This window comes from Somniosus microcephalus, chromosome 6 (genome assembly GCF_052327205.1).
Source record: "Somniosus microcephalus isolate GS21.2 chromosome 6, FLI_Smic_1.0, whole genome shotgun sequence".
In the NCBI taxonomy this organism is placed as follows: Eukaryota; Metazoa; Chordata; class Chondrichthyes; order Squaliformes; family Somniosidae; genus Somniosus; species Somniosus microcephalus.
Genome location: NC_140992.1, coordinates 92,002,502 through 92,024,307, shown reverse-complemented (window position 1 = coordinate 92,024,307; position 21,806 = coordinate 92,002,502). Strand labels below are relative to the sequence as shown.

Below are 21,806 nucleotides of genomic sequence, written 5' to 3'. Positions count from 1 at the left end.
GTTCTCGAGTCTCAAGGAAGCATCTTTCAAGTTCTACCTGGTCTCGAGTCCTTGGATAGGTTTCCTGCACTTGAGTCCACTACCGAAACCCTAGCAAAGCGGCCCAGTGAATGCACGGCCCCGTGACACCAATATGTCGAGGAACCAACCAGAGATCAGGCCATCTTAGACTGGGTATTATGTAACGAGAAAGGATTAATTAGCAATCTTGTTGTACGAGGCCCCTTGGGTTGGAGCGATCATAATATGATCGAATTCTTCATTAAGATGGAGAATGAAGTAGTTGACTCAGAAACTAGGGTCCTCAATTTAAATAAAGGAAACTACGATGGTCTGAGGAGCGAGTTGGGTAGGATTGATTGGGGAATGGCACTCAAAGGGTTGACGGTGGATAGGCAATGGCAAACATTCAAAGACCGAATGGATGAACTACAGAAGTTGTTCATCCCAGTTTGGCATAAAAATAAAACAAAAAAGGTGACTCAACCGTGGCTAACAAGGGAAATTAGGGATAGCATAAGATCCAAGGAGAGGACATACAAATTGGCCAGAAAAAGCAATAATCCTGAGGATTGGGAGCAGTTTAGGATTCAACAAAGGAGGACAAAGGGATTAATTAAGAAAGGGAAAATAGAATATGAGAGTAAGCTTTCAGGGAACATAAAAACTGACTGTAAAAGCTTTTATAGATATGTGAAGAGAAAAAGATTGGTGAAGTCAAGCGTAGGTCCCTTGCAGTCAGAATCAGGGGAATTTATAATGGGGAACAAAGAAATGGCTGACCAACTAAATACATATTTTGGTTCTGTCTTCACAAAGGAGGCCACAAATAACCTCCCAAAGATGCCGGGGAACATAGGGTCTGATGAAAGGGAGGAACTGAAAGAAATCAGTATTTGTAGGGAAATGGTGTTGGGAAATTGATGGGATTGAAGGCCAATAAATCCCCAGGGCCTGATAATCTACATCCTAGGGTACTTAAGGAAGTGGCCCTAGAAATAGTAGATGCATTGCTGGTCATCTTCCAGAACTCAATAGACTCTGGAACAGTACCCATGGATTGGAGGGTAGCTAATGTTACCCCACTATTCAAAAAAGGTGGCAGAGAAAAAGCGGGGAATTATAGACCGGTAAGCCTGACATCGGTAGTGGGGAAAATGCTAGAGTCCATTATAAAAGATGTAACAGCAGAGCACTTGGAAAGCAGTGACAGGATCGGACAAAGTCAACATGGATTTACAAAAGGTAAATCATGCTTGACTAATCTACTGGAATTTTTTGAGGATGTAACTGGTAAAATAGATAAGGGAGAACCAGTGGATGTGGTGTATTTGGACTTTCAGAAGGCTTTCGATAAGGTCCCGCATAAGAAATTAGCGTGCAAAATTAATGCACATGGGATTGGGGGCAAGGTATTGACTTGGATAGAGAACTGGTTGGCAGACAGAAAGCAAAGAGTTGGAATAAACGGGTCGTTTTCTGAGTGGCAGGCAGTGACTAGTGGAGTACCGCAAGGATCGGTCCTAGGACCCCAGCTTTTCACAATATATATTAATGATCTGGACGAGGGAATTGGATGTAATATCTCCAAATTTGCAGACGACACAAAGCTGGGTGGGAAGGTATGCTGTGAGGAGGATGTCATGAAACTCCAGTACGATTTGGACAGGTTAGGTGATTGGGCAGAAACATGGCAAATGCACTATAATGTGGATAAATGTGAGTTTATCCACTTTGGTGGCAAAAACAGGAAGGCAGATTATTATTTGAATGGCAATAGATTGGGAGAAGGGGAAGTGCAAAGAGACCTGGGTGTTCTTGTGCACCAGTCGCTGAAGGTAAGCATGCAGGTGCAGCAGGCGGTTAAGAAGGCAAATGGTATGTTGGCCTTCATAGCAAGAGGGTTCGAGTACAGGAACAAGGATGTCTTGCTACAGTTGTACAGGGCCTTGGTGAGACCGCACCTTGAGTATTGTGTGCAGTTTTGGTCGCCTTATCTGAGGAAGGACGTTCTTGCCATGGAAGGAGTGCAGCGAAGATTCACCAGGTTGATACCTGGGATGGCAGGAATGACGTATGAGGAGAGATTGTGTCGATTGGGCTTATACTCACTGGAGTTTAGAAGATTGAGAGGGGATCACATCGAAACCTATAAAATTCTGTCAGGCCTGGACAGACTAGATGCTGGAAGGATATTCCCGATGGTCGGGGAGTCCAGAACCAGGGGTCATAGTCTAAGGATAAGGGGTAGGACATTTAGGACTGAAATGAGGAGGAATTTCTTCACTCAGAGAGTGGTGAACCTGTGGAATTCTCTGCCACAGAGGGCGGTGGAGGCCAGTTCATTAAATATATTCAAGAAAGAGTTGGATATATTTCTTAAGGCTAAAGGGATCAAGGGATATGGGGAGAAGGCAGGGACAGGGTACTGAATTTGGATGATCAGCCATGATCTCATTGAATGGCGGAGCAGGCTCGAAGGGCCGAATGGCCTACTCCTGCTCCTCTCTTCTATGTTTCTATGTTTCTATGTCTTTGTTATGCTGCGGATATGTGGTCGGAAGCTCATTTCAGGGTCAAATATGACACCAAGGTTGCGAACAGTGTGGTTCAGCCTCAGGTTGATCGTGATTGGGCTGGGAGTTTGTCATTTTCCCCGCCCACCCTCCTCTCTAATTATTTGTTGCGGACAGTTTTAGCACACAACCATCATCTCAGGTGAGATTAATTAACTCAACAGCAGGGATTGGACCTTAGATCATCCAGCGGGATTCTGAACTGCAGCACTTTATGTGATGCATTCATCTACTGAGATATTGTAGAAGAATTTCCAAGCAATTAAAAAAAAATCTTTGTTGAGAGGGAAGGTAACTTGAACTTGAAATTCTTCTCCTTTATCGAGTATAATTCTCACTGACTCAGACACTTGAGCACAAAAAAATCGAGACCGACACTCCAGTGCAGTGCTGAGAGAGTGCTGCACTGTTGGAGGTGCTGTCTTTCAGATGAGATGTTAAACCGAGGCTCCGTCTGCCCTCTCAGTTGGACGCAAAAGATGCCATGGCACTATTTTGAAGAAGAGCAGGGGAGTTCTCCACGGTGTCCTCACCAATATTTATCCCGCAATCAACATCACTAAAACAGATTATCTGGTCATTACCACATTGCTGTTTGTGGGAGCTTACTGTGCACAAATTGGCTGCTGCATTTCCTACATTACAACAGTGACTACACTTCAAAAAGTACTTCATTGGCTGTAAAGTGCTTTGCGACATCCGGTGGTCGTGAGAGGCGCTATATAAATATAAGTCTTTCTTTCATTACAACAGCCTTTTAGAATCCTATTTGCTCTTAATATTTGACACTATTCTTTTCAGTAAGCCGCTTAATAACATGCAATCATTGCTGGTTGTTCTTTAAAATCACAGTTTTCAAACAGGTGCAAAAAGTAGTCCAGGGCTGCATCATTTTGAACAATAATGAATCCATGTAGTTATTTAAATCACAGGTAGTTTTACATGTGGAACAGTTGGAGTGGATTTGTAAACAATAATTTGCCCAATAGAGTGAAAAGTAAATCCTTATAGTAAGTACAATGCACAAAACCATTATGGAAGGTGGCTGGTATGCTTCGGTTTAATTCGGTCCATTGATCATAATTGGTTGAACTAAGATATTAGTGGTTGTGCAGAAATTTGTGGTTAATTCACTGATGAAATGATAAACTTGCAGTAATCACAGCAATATAGTATTAATGTCAAAAATCACCACACTGTCAGAAAAATAAAATCTGCTGCATAATGTTTCGGGGTCATACAACCATCCGTATTTCACATTTACCAAATTATACCTCTGTACAGCACTGGAGTGTCAGCCTAAATTACGTGCTCCAATCATTGAGTGGGCCTTGCACCCTCAACCTTTGATTTAGAAACAGGAGTGCTATCAATTGACCAAGCTCATACTCAAGAATCTCATTGTGACCGTGCATCGACTACAAGAGAAATGCAGGGAACAGCACCAACCGCTGTACATGGCCTTCTTTAACCTCACAAAGGCTTTCGACACTGTCAACCATGAGGGATTATGGAGTGTCTTCCTCAAATTCGGCTGCCCTCAAAAGTTTGTCACCATCCTCCGCCTGCTTCACGATGACATGCAAGCCGTGATCCTGACCAACGGATCCACCAGACTCAATTCACGTACAGACCGGGGTCAAGCAAGGCTGTGTCATTGCACCAATGCTCTTCTTGATCTTGCTGGCAGCAATGCTCCATCTCACCCTCAATAAGCTCCCTGCTGGAGTGGAGCTAATCTAAGAACAAACGGGGAACTGTTCAACCTCCGTCGCCTCCAGTCCAGATCCAAGGTCATCCCATCCTCTGTCATCGAATTACAGTATGTAGACGACACTTGTGTCTGCGCACATTCTGAGGCCGAACTCCAAACCATCGTCAACACCTTCACCGAAGCGTACAGGAGCGTGGGTCTTACACTAAACATCCGTAAGACAAAGGTCTTCTACCAAACTGCCCCCGCCACACAGTACTGCTCCCCGATTATCAAAATCCACGACGAGGCCTTGGACAACGTGGACCACTTTCCATACCTCGGGAGCCTACTGTCAACAAGGGCAGATGTCAATGACAAAGTCCAATACCGCCTTCAGTGTGCCAGTGCAGCCTTCGGTCGCCTGAGGAAGAGTGTGTTTGAAGTCCAGGACCTCAAACCCAGCACCAAGCTCATGGTGTACAGAGCAGTAGTGATACCCGCCCTCTTGTATGCTTCAGAGACATGGACCATGTACAGCAGGCACCTCAAAGCATTGGAGAGGTACCACCAATGCTGCCTCCACAAGATCCTACAAATCCATTGGCAGGATAGGCGCGCCAACGTCAGTGTTCTCTCTCAGGCCAACATCCCCAGCATCGAAGCTTTGACCACACTCGATCAGCTCCGATGGATGGGCCACATCGTCTGCATGCCCGATACGAGACTCCCAAAACAAGCGCTCTACTTGGAGCTCTGACACGGCAATAGAGCCCCAGGTGGGCAGAGGAAATGCTTCAAGAACACCCTCAAAGCCTCCTTGAAAAAGTGTAACATCCCCACTGACGCCTGGGACTCCCTGGCCTAAGACCGCACAAAGTGGAGGAGAAGCATCCGGGAAGACACCGAACACCTCGAGTCTCTTCGCCGGGAGCAAGTGGAAGCCAAGCGCAATCAGCGGAAGGAGCGCACGTCAACCCAAGCACCCCACCCACCCGCCCCTTCAACCACCATTTGCCTCACCTGTGACAGAGACTGTAGGTCCCGCATTGGACTCATCAGTCACCTGAGAATTCATTTTTAATGTGGAAGCAAGTCATCCTCGGTTCTGAGGGACTGTTTAAGAAGAAGAAGAACCACTCACCCTGCTATTATCCTAGTGAATCTAGATTGCCCCCTTTCCTGGTTTCTTGTATGTTTTCTTTCCTTTCTATATTAAGCCAGATTGGTTTTTCTCTTTCGGGTCATATTTTTTTTCAAACATAGGCATTACTGCAATTAAAACATAATACAGTATATGCATGTCAATATCATGAAAAATTTAAATCTACGGGGTGCTCTAAACACATTGGGGGCGAAATTCAGCGGAAGGTCAGTGGTGGCGGTAGTCGGTAGCTCCCCATGGCGCTGCACCTCCGGCGATGTCGTCATCGCCATGCGCAGTGTCCCGGCCGCCAACTTCAGTTGCGCCCCCTGACCTATCACTGGACGATATGCCCGACAGGGTCAGGGTGGTGTTTTTGCAACCGCGGCGGTGCAATTTAGAGGGCAGGTGTCGGGCAGTCATTTTTTTTGGGCCGCCTGCCAGCACCTGCTCCCTTTCCCGTTTTTATGCGGGGCTTCAGAGGAGGCCGGGGACAGCAACGGGGGCAAGTGCTGGCAGGCGGCCAGCAACAAAAATGGCTACCCGGCACCTCCCCTTTAATTTGCGCCGTCCTGGCCGCAGGTAGGCCCCCCTGACCCTGTCCGGCGGTAAGTCAGGGGGCGCTACCGATGATCGCAGCTGGGGCGCGAGCCGGGCGCTGCGCACGGCGATGATGTCATCGCCGGAGGCGCTAAAGGTTACTGCCGCCACTAACCACCCGCTGAATTTCGCGGGAGGAGTTGGCAGCGCCACGCCCAGGCGCTCGTTGCTTAGGGCACTAACGGGAGGTGCAAATCAACCAAATTTTTCCCCCCAGGTGTCTGCAACATACCATATGCTGCTGTTCCACCACAGCTCACAGCCGAGACCTTTTTGTATGTAAATAGATCAGGTACAATATGGTTGTTCAGTCTGCTTTCTTTGTGTCAACGGGTCTCAATAACATACCTGACACTCCGTATCCTGACAGTGGTAGCGTTTTCTATTGTAGAACTGCACTGTAACTTGCATAGGGACATGCTGATTAATCCTCTTCCATGTCAATTTAAATTTACAGCAGGCCAGCAGTAATGGTAATCAATTGTAATCTGCATCAATACCCACCTTCTGAGACAGGATCATCACTGGCAATAAATGATACCACTAGCGTGGGAGACAGCAGCAAGGCTGCCTGAGTGCCTACTCGCTGGGCAACAGATGCTTGTTAGTTGGAAAGATAAATGTTGCAGTGTAGGCATTGATAAGATGCTGGCAGATTGCCATTAGCTTACAACACGGTAAACAAGCAGGAAAAGTTGCAGGGATGCCTAGTTGGGCCAGCTGTAGCTGTTCCTGTGTTCACAGCACTGTGCACCATTTACACTGCCTGTGGGTTCAACAGCTATGTCCCGTGGCCAAAAAAGGCTCTTCCCTTTATACTATTGTTACGCGCTGTTCGAATCTGGACTTCGAAATAGTATGCAACAGCATCACACATTACTGTCCACAATCCTTTAACTGGAGCATTGGGATAAGAAGCAAGTCTATTTGTTTTGAAATTTAAATATTTACTGTAGATTGAGGGGGAAAACAAATTATGCCATTTATCATAAAGGACAGTTCTGATGTTGATTTATTAAATGAATAAAGGAGATATTAACTGGCGAACAACAGTTAGAATTCTTGAACATAAATTTTACTAACCCCATATAGAATCTGTGACCAGCTGTCACAGCTGGGATTATCAACCCATTCAATTACTGAGATTCTAAATCGTTTTTTCCTTGTGAAATATTAATACATTTTTCTACAGGCAGGTTTGCAGGTAAGCTGCTTCTCAAATATATTAACCACAATATTCAGAATTTTCTCTATTCCAACTTTGATTTCTACAACTGTCTTAAACTAAGGGTCAGACGTTCTCAGTAGCCATCTGGAGGACTCCATGTGGGACCTGATCGATTTTGGGTCCTCATTATAATGTGGCCAACAAGCTGCTGGCGTAAAACGTGCTCCCCAATAGGCAGCTCGGGTGGGGAGGCTGAATATGAAAGGCCTGCAACAGCACCTTATAGGGGAGGGAACAAAAAGAAGCAGTACTTCAGAGCAGCAGCTAACATGATTGTAAAACCGACAGCAACAACTAAATTAAATTTAAATGCCTTTAAGGTGCAAAATCCACAATCGACTGCTATAAAAAAATCTCATCCAAAACTCTAGCCAGCCTTCCGAGTACAGCTTAGGGTCCCTTTCATTTTCACTGGGAATGGCCGCCTCCCAACTTGTACCACCTATGGTTGGTGGGCAGGAGCAGAAACTGGTGATAGTTAGGTAGGCCAAGAGGAAAATGGCATTGGGGGTCCGAACTGCATCATTTGATCCTGATTTGCATACATATATGAGCCTCCCGCCTGTTTCAGATGGGAGCTCTGGCCACCAGGATAGAGGCCCACCTGAAAATCAGGACAGATGGCGCTTCTACTATTTGTGTAATTTTGGCAACGCCACTGCCCCATTTTTAAGCACAAACGGAGAAGTTGCGACACAAAAATTGGCCTCAATATTTTTAGCAGTCTCAGAATTTTTTTTGGTTTAAAGTAGTTAGCAACAACCATGAGAACTTGTGTTATAAGAACATAGTTTTCAAAGCATTGCTGATTGAATTAATGTTCAAGGTGCAGCTGTCAAACGTTTAACTGTTGTCATAATGGAACCTAAAATTACGCCATGCAAATGAACACAGAGGGAAGAAAGTGGAGGAGATTGTGAAACATACACAGTCCATTCGACAGGTGAGGCAAACCAGAAAAACCTTTTGCCACCAGAGGTTCGATCATCTGGTTGGATCTCTGCCATTTCACCTTTTGGACCTGGGTTTGAAACCAGAGCAGACTGATCCCTCTCTGCGATCTATAAGGGTCCTAATTGAAAAATGTTTGAAGAGTTTCAACCCAGTTCTTTGCAGGTTCATTCCAGAGCACAAGGGTTCCTACAGTTCAATGCAAATTTGCACTCTGATTCAGAGAGCCCATAAGGATTGTTGGTGAGATGTGGAGGGATTCATACTAGTACAGTACGAGGTACACTTTCAAAGGGGCATCGAGACAGTCTGTAGCAGCAGAGTGGAGCGAGTTTTAGTTTGCACCTCTAACCAAGCTACACTGGGAAAACGAATACTGACGCTAGATGACAAAGGAGGAAAACGCATTCCATTTTCAGCACTGACATGTTAAACAAGACAGAAATTCATAAAAGAAAATTAACATACATTGATGAATTGAACATCTGTATTTTCCCCCCAAATCCTGAACCTAATGTGCACATCTTGAAAAGATAAATATCACAGCAGATGGAATGGAAACATATTAAGCACTGCATTAGATCTGTAAGAATAAAGAGCCCTCAGGCTCTTTTACACTAAAGGAATTCAGCTGACAGCAGACATATGGTTCTCCCTTTGTCAGCTGCATTCCCAAGTGTAAATGACCTGAATTCCAGAGAACCAATGGCATCACAGAAACATGAAAATGTGGGTCTATGAACCTGCAGGTGAAACTGGCAATTTTAAAGGAACATTTGCACTGTGTATTACAATATGGAGCTCAGGCACCCAACAAATTTAAATGAGGCAGAGGCTGCTCGCCCAAGAATGGAACAAAAAAAAGCATAAAAGCACCTTTTACTGCAATGCAAGCATTACTGTACAACGTAGTAGTTGAATTGGCACATACCACACAATATTTGTAAGGATTTCTCAGAGTACGTGTCACGATCGCATCCCTTTCCAATGTGGCTAGTCTGAAGCTCTATTGTGGTCTGTACAGAAGAAACTGGTTCACCACAGGTCTCCAGGTGAATGCTGGAAAGTAATACTTTACTGCCAGAGCCAGACTCATATTCTGTGCGTTTATTCCAGCCTGGAAATAGAGACACTTGTGTTTTTTTCCTTCATTTTTAAGTCAACCAAAATAATGTTTGAAAACTAGGTTGCCCTGTAGGAGATTAATCCAAACAATACAGTAAGATTAAGTATTGCAATTTTAACACTTTAACATTAAAGTCAAACATTTATGGTAATTGTAAAGCTAAGGCTGGGATTTTATAAAGGACAAAATAGTTGTAAAGGAAGTACTGAAAAAATACGGCTATGACTTAATTAATTTTTCACATAAAATGAAAAATAAATTCTATGTTACTTTAATGGGCAGTGAAGATCAATTCTAATTTCTGTTGAAAAATATCAGAGTTGTTCATTTAATGAGCAAACTTTTCCTTTGCAGTTACACAGTAAGGGAATTCTGGGAAAGATTTCCTCTGTGACTATGTGTAACAGAATTGCAAACTCATTCTTTATGAAGAATACACAGATGAAATCTTCCTTCGCATGCATTACTACTAAGTGATGTGTTAATATTGCCCTGTTAATTTCATTCCCCAACAACCCTTTATAAACCATATATATAATCCGATAAATTGTAAAGTAGACCATCAAGGTATTCCCACTAAGAAGTGATTCAAATAGATTTTAAAGAAATGATTCTGGAATTTCTAAATAGAACTTGACATTGGTGGTGAATCTACTACACGTATACATCCTTTTAAAACTTTAAACCTAAAATGCCAAGTAAAATGGAACTGCCACTATCTGCCATAATGGAGAGGACCTCTGGTGGATAAGAGATTTGAGCAGATAATCAATCGTCCACAAATTTTGGTCTTACACATAAAGTACAATAAGAGTATAAGAAATAGGAGCAGGAGTAGGTCATTTGGCCCCTCGAGCCTGCTCCGCCATTCAATAAGACCATGGCTAATCTGATCTTGGCCTCAACTCCACTTTCCCGCCCGCTCCCCATAACCCTTGACTCCCCTGTAGCTCAAATATCTGTCTATCTCCACCTTGAATATATTCAATGACTCCACCTCCACAGCTCCCTGGGGTAGAGAATTCCAAAGATCCACGACCCTCTGAGAGATGAAATTCCTCATCATCTCCCTTTTAAATGGGCGACCCCTTATTCTGAAACTATGCCCCCTAGTTCTAGATTCCCCCACGAGGGGAAACAACCTCCCTGCATCTGCCCTGTCAAGCCCCCTATGCATAAGAAATATGACAGGTACAAGACAACAAAAAAATAAACATTATGAGTGGAATTTTTCAGGTGTCAGCGGACGAGATTGGTGGCGGGTCGGGACCCTGCTGTCAACCCACCACCACGCGCCTTTCCCAAATGTCGGGTCTGTCAGCGTTGAGCAGACCCAACACACAACGGCGGGGGAGGCAATTCAGGTCATTATGACCTTGTTAACAGAGGATTAACAACAATTTTGAGTTCATCTTTAGAATTTACCAGCTCGCCAACGGGATCCACGCTGCTCGGGGATCACATCTGTTAAGCTGGGCGGGAGTTGAATGGCCATGAAATCATCTCATTGCTTGACAGCTTGAAATGTGCTATAAAAGCTCCCACCTCACAGCTGTTTACTTTCCAAGCTCAGAAACTGTTGCTTACTGCATTTTGAAGACAGATTGAGCTTTATGCAGGTTGCAAGTGTTTGAAGCCAACTCTCTATCCAGTGTCACCTCATTGGAACAACCTCTATCACCATTGACAGATCGCTTCTGTCATCTCAACTTCACCTGCCATCTATTCCATCAGCATGGGTACGGTTTATATTCTCTCACCTTGGTCCTCAGAACCACGATCAGCCGCACACCAGCAGCACCAACAACCACACCAACCTCCTCCGCAATCACCTGATGCTGCACAGAACACAGGCATCAGCACCCGACCACATTGCTGCTCGGGTCGCCAGGGGTGGACTCACCATGGTGTTAGAAACTAGGGGTGCCTAAAAATGTACATAGCCCAAGCAGCTGCAAGTTGCTATGTATTTTTGAAAGGGGAAAAAAAAGTATAAAACAACAGCTATTGAACACTGAAAGCAGCGTGAAACCATAATTCATGGGAATGTAAAAGTTCTGAGAGAAAAGTTCACAGTAGAAAAAGGGAATAAATCATAGACCTTACTTGTGAAGGTCAGAATGATGAGATAGCGACTGGTTAATGTGCAATAGCTCTGACTGAGGCCTTGTACTTGCTGGGTTAAGGGGGAGAGAGTAAAAAGAGATAAGGTGGATTCCAATGGAGGAACCTTCAAAATGTAAAAAACAAGGATGAAGTACTGAGACCTTCTTTTGGGGAGGACTTTCATACAAATACCAAGACAAAGAACTTAAGCTGTCATTGGTTGATGAAGTTTTGGAGGAACCTCTATAGGTTAAATGGTCTCGTCAATAACTTGGCCTCAGGCCCACCCCTAAAAAGAGAATAAAAAGTGACACCCCAGGACTGTGGAAGGGAGAGCCGAATAGCTGGTCAAACGCTCTTTTGAGAGTGATCCCATGCTCACCATCGAAGGCCCTAGAGAGAGAGAGAGAGAGAGAGAGAGATATGCCAGAAGCCAGAGAACTGTTCACGCATGCCAGCCATCTGTTTGATTGGGTCCGGTACAAGCTGCTTGTCACGGTCATATGTTTTTGCTGTATTACTAGTGTGTTATATTCCGTCCTAAACACTGATTAAACACAATGGCCTAGAAATTCATTGACGCCACTTTTGGGGCGCTAAAGTGGAGCGTCCGCTAAAGTTTGCGGCCGCCGCCAAATCTATGCCACTTCTCCGATATTCATTAGCTTCGCCCTACTAGTTCGGGCGAGCGCTAAAACTGCTGCTGGACGCCTCTCTTTGGGCGCTAAGCCGGAGGTGGTGATCGATAGCGCCGAGGCCGGGCGCAGCGCAGGTGCGGCCATCTCGTGATTGACAGCAGACACCAGCTCTTAAGGGGGAAGGGTCGACTGTGTCTGCTGCCACGCCCTGGATAGTGGAGCCCTCCAGCTAGGCCTGAACACTGCTGCTGGACCCAAATAGTGCCTGAAGACATGGAGAAGGCCCGTGAACGTGCGCAGCGCTTCTCAGAGCATGATCTGAGTGTGCTGCTTGCTGCTGTGGAGAAGAGGCGCCATGTTTTGTACCCGGACAATGGCAAGAAGGCGACGGTCCGCGTCTACAGGAGAGCCTGGAGGCATGTCGCCAGCAAGCTGTCAGCCAACAGCGACGTCCCCAGGACCGGTGCCCAATGCCGCAAAAAGTTAAATGACCTCACACGCATTGTCAGGGTGAGTACCCTTTCCAGTGACCTCCTCATCCTTGCATGTGCACCTCACATTATGGGCAAAGGGACCTGAAAGCTCTAATGGCCAGCCTTCACCCAGCAGCTATGGGACAGGCATGAGCATCAATTGCACATTCTGCACTTAACACACTGGCCAAGCTATTCCACCATGGGAGGCATTGCACACCAGATCATGGCGACACACTGGCCAGGCTATTCCACCATGGGAGGCAGTGCACACCAGATCATGGCGACACACTGGCCAGGCTATTCCACCATGGGAGGCAGTGCACACCAGATCATGGCGACACACTGGCCAGGCTATTCCACCATGGGAGGCAGTGCACACAAGATCACGGCGACACACTGTATTTAGAGGCCGTCCTTTCTCTTGCAGGCCAAGCTGGCGAATAATCGCAAGAGCCGGACTGCGACCGGGGGAGGCCGATCCCATATCCAGCCACTCACCTACCTGCAACATCGCGTGGAGCGCCTCATGGGTGGCCGGGTGATTGGGCCCGTTGCATGTGGAGATGCCGACCCTGTTCTGGGCAGCAATGGTAAGGACATCACCTTTTGCACCTCTCTCGTCCCACTTGCGCATCAGATCTACATCCTTTGCCACTGTCCGACCAATGCGCTGAATGCCACCACTCATGCATCCCGCACTGACGCCCTCTCCTCACTCTAAAGCTACTCTTGTGCCTTCCTGCTTTCAGATGGTCAAGAGGAGGTCCCTCAACTTGCCAGTGACAGACCCTCCGAGGAGGAGCAGGAGGAGGAGCAAGAGGAAGGCGGCCCATCAGGGGAACCTTCAGCTGCGGCCACCCAGGCCAATGTAGGGGACACGTCTTCCCTGGAGGGCAGCGTGGCGGAAGTGTCGAAGGGGAGGGGAGCTCCTGGGACCTGCGTGCTGCAGAAAGGCGGGAGGGGGGTGGAAGCTCGGCGGCCTTCTCCCCAGAGGAGCCTGCCCCCAGCCTTGCAGCAGCCAATGGCCTTACTTTGAGGCGGAGCAGCAGGGCAGGCAGGGGCCACCCAAAGATGGCCAAGGCATCACCCTAGCGGGCCAAATAGTCGAATGTGTGGCCATTTGTGTTTGTTTCTTGAGGCCGAGAATTGGATGTTTGTTTTTTGAAGGCCGATGATGTGATGTTTGTTTTTGACGAAGGCCGAGAATGACGGCCATTTTAGTTGCCCTATCTTGTTAATCCTCTCCAGGTTGTGGGAGCGAGTAATGTGTTTGAGTGTTTTTTGGGGGTTTCGTCTGTTTTTGGTTTTCATGTGGGAAGGGCCCAGAGTTTGTACAATAAAGCATTTTATTTATTCACATTGTCCATGTTTGATCTTTGAAGTGTTTGTTGCCTTAACCGGCTGAGGGCTTGCGGAGCGGCTGCAATCATGTTCTATCATTGGCACAAGCCATTCCCTGACAGGGGGCCTAGAAGTGACGTTTAATAAGCCGCCGATGGGCGGCCCTTGGACCTTGTGCGTCCCTCCTGGGCTGGTACTCCTCGTCCTCGTCGTCCTCATGCTCCTCCTGCTCCTCCTCCTGAGGTGGTGGTCCAACGTGAGGTGGCAGTGCCTGAGTCCTGCGGATAGCCAGGTTGTGCAGCATGCAGCAAACGACGACGAATTGGGAGACTCGATCCTGCGAATACTGGAGGGCTCCCCCGGAGCGATCGAGACAGCGGAACCATTGCTTGAGCACGCCGATTGTTTGTTCTATGAGGTTCCTCGTCGCTTGATGGCTCTCGTTGTATGCCTCTTCAGCAGGGGTCGTGGGCGCGCGGAGCGGGTCATGAGCCAGGTACACAAAGGATAGCCTTTGTCCCCGATAAGCCATCCTCTTTGGGGAGGCTGTGCCTGGAACATGTCAGCCACAGTTGTCTGTCGCAGGATAAAGGCATCGTGGCTGCTGCCTGGAAAGCGGGCATTGACAGCTAGGATGCGCTGCCTGTGGTCACACACCAGCTGTACATTGAGGGAATGGTAGCCCTTCCGGTTGCGGTACTCCTCGGCATGCTCAAGAGGTGCCCGCAAAGCCACATGCGTGCAGTCAATGGCGCCCTGCACCATGGGGAAGCCCGCTATTCTTGCAAACCCCACTGCACGCTGCTGCTGCTTGTCCAGGGTCATGGGGAAGGAGATGAATTGATGTCTCCTTCTGAAAAGGGCTTCGGTCACCTGGCGGATGCAGCAATGCACGGCGAACTGGGATATGTTAGCGATGTCCCCAGTAGCGGATTGGAAGGAGCCGGAGGCATAGAAGTTGAGAGCCACCGTCACCTTCACTGCCACCGACAGAGACGTCCTGCGCATCAGCTGTGGCTACAGGTCTCTCTGAAGCAGCCGGCAGATGTCTGCAACCACCTCCCTTCGGAATCGCAGCCTCCTAACACACATCGCGGCAGACATGGTCAGATAGGAGGTCTGCTGGCGGTATACCCTGCGTGGGTAAGGCCTCAGTTGGCGACGCCTGTTGCCCCCTCTGCGTCTAGCCAGGGCTGCCACTCTCTCACGGCGTCTGTAAGCCCTTCTGGCATAAGGCTGAAATTCAGCGTTGCCACCCAATGCAGCCCCCATTATATGCTGGCAAACACTGAGCTCTGAATGAAGGCAAAGATAATTGGTAAGCTCTGGCCTGAGCCAAAAATACCTGTCCAAGTGTTGGTCCAAACCAGTAAACTCTCCTCCTTGGTCTCTGTCCAAAAAACCGTTGCACAAGAGTGAATGCTGCAAAATGGCTGGCCTTTATACTGCTGGGTAAGTGCCCTTTAATTTGCGCTCCCCGTGGCCCGGCTGGCCTGTGTACCGTTCCACTTCACAGTCGCTCGGGCCGCCCGGTGCACAATGGGCCGGCGTGAGTGAAGTTCCGGTTTGGGGCGCACAAAGGGCGTTGCATTATTAAATGACGTCATGATCTGCGCGCGCAGCAGGGCGCGCGCTAAGACTTTGCGCCGGCGCTAAATGTGTCCTGAAGTTGGGGAGAGGCGCAGATCGCGCTGCGCCCGGGCGATAAGCGCCTAGCGCTCGAGATCTACTCCTCCTAAGGCACTAACGGCTGGCATGCCCAACTGAATTTCTAGGCCAATATACCCACCATATTGGTTTGCACTCAATCCTGTTTACCAGAGATACGTGAATCTCTACACTGGCCAGATTTATTTCACTTGACGCTGCACACCCTGGCTGCCACATGATGCGCCAGGTTGGCACCATCCCACACCAACACCATAAAGCATCCCTACAATGCCCAAGCCATTCCTTTCACACTCATTGTCATTGCGGGGGGTACCGTTATGTCTCACCATTCACTGCAACTCACTAAGCCACTTCCAAAGGTGCACACAAATCTGTCCAAGAATGCAAAGTGTTGAAAATAAAGATTTCAATATTTGACAGCACATTAACAGAAACTTCACATGAACATTGGCTAAAACATCCAAGTGCCTATCCTAGTGTGTTGTTCATTGGTATGATTGGACTAGGATGAGGATAAGTGTGAGGGGTGGCTAGTGAAATGGGGAAGTGATAATGGAGATAGAGAGGGATGGGTGGAGGTGCAAGGTAAGTTGGTGTGAGTAAAAATGTGCAGGAGTAGGGTAAGAAAGGCAGAGTGATGGGGATGTGATGAGTGGCACAGCAGGGTGAGGTTGAGTGTGGCTTTGCAGTAATGTTTCGTGATCTACTGAGATCATTGAAAGGTTGGTGCCACTGCAGCCAGGGACCCCTGCCGACATTCCTGCTTGTGTCCTCCTGTGCAATGTGCAACCAGGTCTCCTCGGGAGGTCTCTTCTGCCCTTTGGAAGAGAAGAGGAACTCCCTGTGTGCTGTGACTCCCTCCATAGGTATATGGAGGGAGTCATGGTAGAGCCTGGGTGCAGCTGTGCATCTTTGTGCAGTGCTTATCAGTGTTTGCAGCATCTCAATGCTGTGGAACACTGACAGCGCAACTGTCAAAGTAAATTTGCACATGGTCCCTTTAAGGAAACTGGCTGATGACGTGTCATCAAATGACGTCACCAGACCCGCTTCCTTCAATTGGACCAGGAAACGGCTGGGCGGATTTAACAAGCCCAATCAGGGGAAAGTCATGTCGGAGGCCGGGCTGGAGCCAGCAGCGAGGCCGTAACCCGCCACCGACCTCGACCACCACAGACCCACCGAGGTAGGGAAAATCGCAGCTTATGTAGTTTAAAAGTCTCGCAAAAGACTTCTTCTGTGAAAATTCTGTCCGGCAGTCAGGCAGAGGTATAACTGAAGCACAGATAGTGGAGGTTCCATAGTACTTCCAATTATAACACATTGCAATTCAATTAAAAACATAAAAATAATTTACAATCTAGATTTTAAGTGTATGTCTTCATTGTACTTTATTACAATGAGTGATGCATCAGGAAACAAAGAAAGATAATATATAAACAATTCATTGAGGGGATCTATTATGCTTAGCCAAGTGATACGCTGACTGTCTCCACACGTGAGAGTTTGACTGGATACTCTACAAGCAATAAAGAAGCGGGTGAAGATAAAATCCCATCACACTGTCTGGCCACATTAGACTTTATTCTTAAGACTTGTAGTCTGCTTTCAACTGGAAAAAGTGGAATTACAGTAATGAGTATTTTGTATTCCAAAAAATAGTTGAGTCTGTTTGCAATGTCTCTTTGACATGATTATGACATGCAGTAGAAATATGATTGTTTAGTTCCATTGACATTTTGTTACACAAATACTCTTCTGAAGTATTTGGATGCAGTGTGAATAATGCAGAAATACATTAAAAGCCTTACCTTGCCAGCCTGGCTTGCAAACTGGCTGAATTTCAATGTGAACTAATACATCTTCTGCTGCTTCCTTTTGGCCACAATCATACGCTGTAACCATGAACTTGTATTGGTGCTCTTTGTCATAGCTCAACTTCTCGGTGTTCCTAATGTTACCTGATTAAAAAGTAAGGAATTGCTGCTTTTACAGTAACAGAGTAAAATGCCTCCACGTAAAATATTGATTGTTACAGTCCTAATTTACAAACATAATCATTGTTTTTACCTACAACCCGTAAACCAGAAGCTTAATAGGTTAAATGCTGAACGTCCTTTTAATACATTTGTTCCAGGAAAGAAATTGTTGGCCATAAATTAGTCCAGACTGCAGTGTCATCTCAAATATACCTATCCCCTCTCTGTTCCCGCCCTGTGCTTGCTCCATCACACTCGCTCACGCACACATAGAATACTGACGGAGAAGAGTGTAGTAAAATTCATCACAAGATTACAGATAAATTACTTACCAGATGTGTTAAAAATCAATTCATGAGGAAATTGCTGACAATTTTTCACAATTATAAAATTTAATTGGACAGGCCATGTCTTCTCCCATGCCTCGGGGGAATTTTAACAGCAAAGAGTGAGTGGGTTTGGGAGCGGGTGGGTGGTTAAATGCGCTGAAATTGACAGCGCATTGGGAAGCCGGCTTCAACCCATTGACTTCTGCATTTAACTGGAGCACGTTCGACTGTGTGCGAGAAACCCCCTCGGGAGAGGCGGGTTGTCAATTTAAAGCTGTTAAGAGGTAGTAAGAGGTACTTAACAGCCTTTTTAACAGCAGTTTTCAACTTTCACTGTGGGTTGACGGGTTTCCCGGGCTTCTTGGACCTCACCAGTGAAAGCAAGGCAAGAGCACAGCAGCAATTGACCTCCTCTGTGATCTCCAGCCATGCCTTCTTGGTCATTGAGGCTGGCTGCTTCCTCCCATCAGCAGGGAATAATATCTCCCTGGGGGCCCTTGCACCTCGCATCATCAGGTCTAGGGATGCATCATTGAAGCAAGGGGTAGCTTTTGCACGTTGAGATGCCATTCGTTATTCTTTCCTCTGTTTCTCCCACCTCCACAATCCTTCAACTGTCATCTTTACAATGCTTCATACGTGTCGTTATCACGCCCGCTCGTGCTAATTGGTTGGTAATCCCGGAAGTCAGATGCAAATGCAGTGGCAAACCCACTGACAGTCGCGCTGCAGCTACTTCCTGGGTTCCAGCCTCCTCGCCCCCACCCAGCTCCCAGCGGGTCGGCAGGTAAATATTCCAGCCTTCATGTCTCCAAGAGGTTCTTGCGTCTTCCCTATACCTTGAAGATGCTCTCTTCTGCTTACACCATGTCTCAGAGATTCTTCCTTCTACTTTCTTCCATGCCCATTAGTCCACACCCCTGCCTGCTTTTGTATCCCTTTCCACCTGATGTCAAGTTTTCCCTACCTCTCTACTGTTTAGATATCGTCTTACTCAAGACAGACATTGCAATACTTCAAAATTTTAAGAAAAAAGTTTTGAAAAGCATTTGAATTTAAGCTCGAACCAGCAAAATGTACCAATAAAAATAGTTGTGAACAATGCTGCATCCTGGAAGGTGGGATAGTGCACCAAATCAACAGCATTGTACAAAATGGAAGGGCGCGAAATCAGGTTCACCACACGGACTGTAGCAGTTCAAGAAGGCGGTTCACCACCACCTTCTCAAGGGCAATTAGGGATGGGCACTAAATGCTGGCCTTGCCAGCGACGCCCACATCCCATGAATGAGTGAAAAAAAAGGTTTCCTGTCTTCAGTTTGCCGAGTTCATGTGCCAGATGCTTCTTTCACAGGGAGGGGGAAAATGGTGTCATTAAGTGAGTCACCCTGCACTGGTGCAAGCTCAACATAGATAGAAGCTTCACCTGGTCATTCCACTCATTCAGGATGTGTGGCACAGGGGTAAGGAAGGAAGATACATTTAAAATATTGAGGGAAAGGAGATATTCTGAATGTCTTACAAAACAAGAGGACAACTGCTTAAATTATAACAAAGAAATACAACACATTTCGTTCAGTTGGAACTTACCATTCCTGTCAATAGCAAATGGTACATCAGGTGTGACAATTTCATAATTGCAAATCTGGCTGTACTGAGGAGAGCAATCCTCATCCACTGCTTCCACCTGCAGTATGCTGTCATACAGCTTCCTTTCTATGATCACACCTTTATACACGGTCTCTTTGAACGTTGGTGCATACTCATTGACGTCATTCACCTGAATGTGCACTACTGCCCTGTAAACAGATCACAAAATCTTTAGCGCTCCTAAACAGGCAACAAAATGCTAACAAGCATATTATTCTTATGATGATTCAAGATGTAATTAAAAAAAAGAAATGTACAGAAATATATGCACATAAATTGAAAAGTCATTGGTAAGGTTTTTGAAACAACTCATTTTTTTAATGATATATTTGGTTCCACACAATCACACAATCGTAAAGAAGTTACCTAGAAATGAAATAAAGTCGAATATAATAAAGCGTCTTAAAAGACAGGATAACACTATGGGCAAGAACCATTACTTGCCCGAACAGGTATTTAGGCAAAGACATCTTCCTTGCTCTGGGGAGACAATTAAAGATTACATTTTGAAACAGAGCTCCGAAGGGGAAAAAGCAGGTATAAGTTACATTCCCTCTACAGAACAGAGATCTCTCTTTGCCAGTCCTGTAGAGATGAATCGTGTTAAATGTTCCAATTTTTTTCACATCTCCACTAAGTACTATCAATGAAATCAGCTGAGACTTGAACTAAAATGGAGAAACCTGGCAAATGAAGATTCACTGAACTTTTGAAGATTTATTCCAGACCACCAAAGAACTTTGTGGTAATCAGTGATGGCTCATAGGATTACCCACATCCTTTAAAAGTCAAACAATTACAGATAATTATCTATTTTAACATCCTTTTATGCTCTGTGGTACTGGTTAGAAATAGCTGCTGAACTGAACTTGACAAAGTGAGGGAACAGATAAAACAGAAAATGTCAGAAACACTCAGCAGGTTAGCCAGTATCTGTGGAGAGAGCAGGTAGCTGAATTTCAATGGTGGTATAGTCATTAACCCAGTGCTACTTCTGCTTTAACTGTGTACATTTGATTAGCTGTCACACACTACTGGGTTCAGTAGTTCCCCCAGAGCATCAATACCACTGATGTAATCAGCACCCACAGAAGTATATTGAAGATGGTCAGAATTCGTTGTTTGATTTTTTTTTTTAAGTGAACGTTAATTAAATGCTCAGAGGGAAAAATTGGGGTGCTAACTTCTCCGGAAAAAATTAGCGCCCCCGCACACAAAATTCACTGATAGCGCCCCAAGAGGGAGGCGGGGCGCTACTGGAAGCATCCCGCCTCCCTCTTGGGGCACTGCAAATGAATATCACAGTGCTACGTGCCGCGGTACTGCAGGCCTTCCTCCCCTTTTAAAGGGGAGGGGCCTTGCACAGCGCAAACTGGGGCCCAGCTGGGCCATCAGGGATCGGAGTGCCGGCAAAAGAGCCCGGCACTCAAGAGAAGTTCTGGGCTCACGGAGCGCAGCCAGCACTCCGTGGGAGGGGCTGCACAGAAGGCCGGGGACAGCAACGGGGGCAGATGCTGGCAGGCGTCCAGCAACAAAAATGGACGCCCGGCATCTCCCCTTTAATTTGCGCCACCCCGGCCGCAAGTAGGCCCACCTGACCCTGTTGGACATAGCGTCTGGTGATAAGTCAGGGGGTGCTACCGAAGATCGCAGCTGGGGCGCGAGCGGGGCGCTGCGCACGGCGATGACATGGGGCGCTAATGGTTACTGCTGCCACTAACCTGCCGCTGAATTTCCCGGGAAGCATTGGCAGCGCCGCACCCAGGCACTAGTTGCTTTGTGCCCCATTAGTGCCCTCTTAGGGCGCTAACGGGAGGCGCAGATCAACCAAATTTTTCCCCCTCAATCTTTACATGGATGGAAATTATTCTTTACTTATACACTTAAACGGCGGTCTGCACAGGGCGGGATTAAACAGAGTGGACTTGAACAGAGTGTTTCATTTGGGAATTTGGAGAAGGGGGGGAAGGAGTTGCTGCTTTTTGCCTACACTACCTGTGGTGCTTTGTGTTACAGGTAGATATTTAATTTCAGTAACCATAACTTAATCTCGATCAAGTAAATAGCCAAGAAACTACACTGTAAACTAAGTTACCTAAATACAAAGTTATTTAAATTTAATTAAATAAAACAAGGCCATATAGGGATGGCAGTGCAGGTGGTGTGCTGCAACTGAAGCATGTGGGAGTTTGTGGAGAGCATTGTGATCCTGGACAACCACGCTTGCAGTAAGTGCCTGCATCTTGAGGAACTTCAGCTCAGAGTTTTTGAGCTGGAGTCCGAGTTGCAGATATTGTG

General features: G+C 46.6%; 1 protein-coding gene across 2 annotated transcripts in view; it reads right to left on the bottom strand.

The window, feature by feature from the left end:
- Nucleotides 1–21,806, bottom strand: part of clstn2a (calsyntenin 2a) — a 732,023-nt gene that overhangs the window by 141,219 nt on the left and 568,998 nt on the right. For both annotated transcript variants that reach the window (XM_085990522.1, XM_085990521.1), the window contains 3 exons: nucleotides 19,449–19,657; nucleotides 17,362–17,511; nucleotides 9,124–9,309 (listed from right to left, as the gene is read on the bottom strand). In XM_085990522.1, coding sequence (XP_085846648.1) covers nucleotides 9,124–9,309; nucleotides 17,362–17,511; nucleotides 19,449–19,657 — 545 coding nt within the window. The remainder of the gene's footprint in view (nucleotides 1–9,123; nucleotides 9,310–17,361; nucleotides 17,512–19,448; nucleotides 19,658–21,806) is intronic.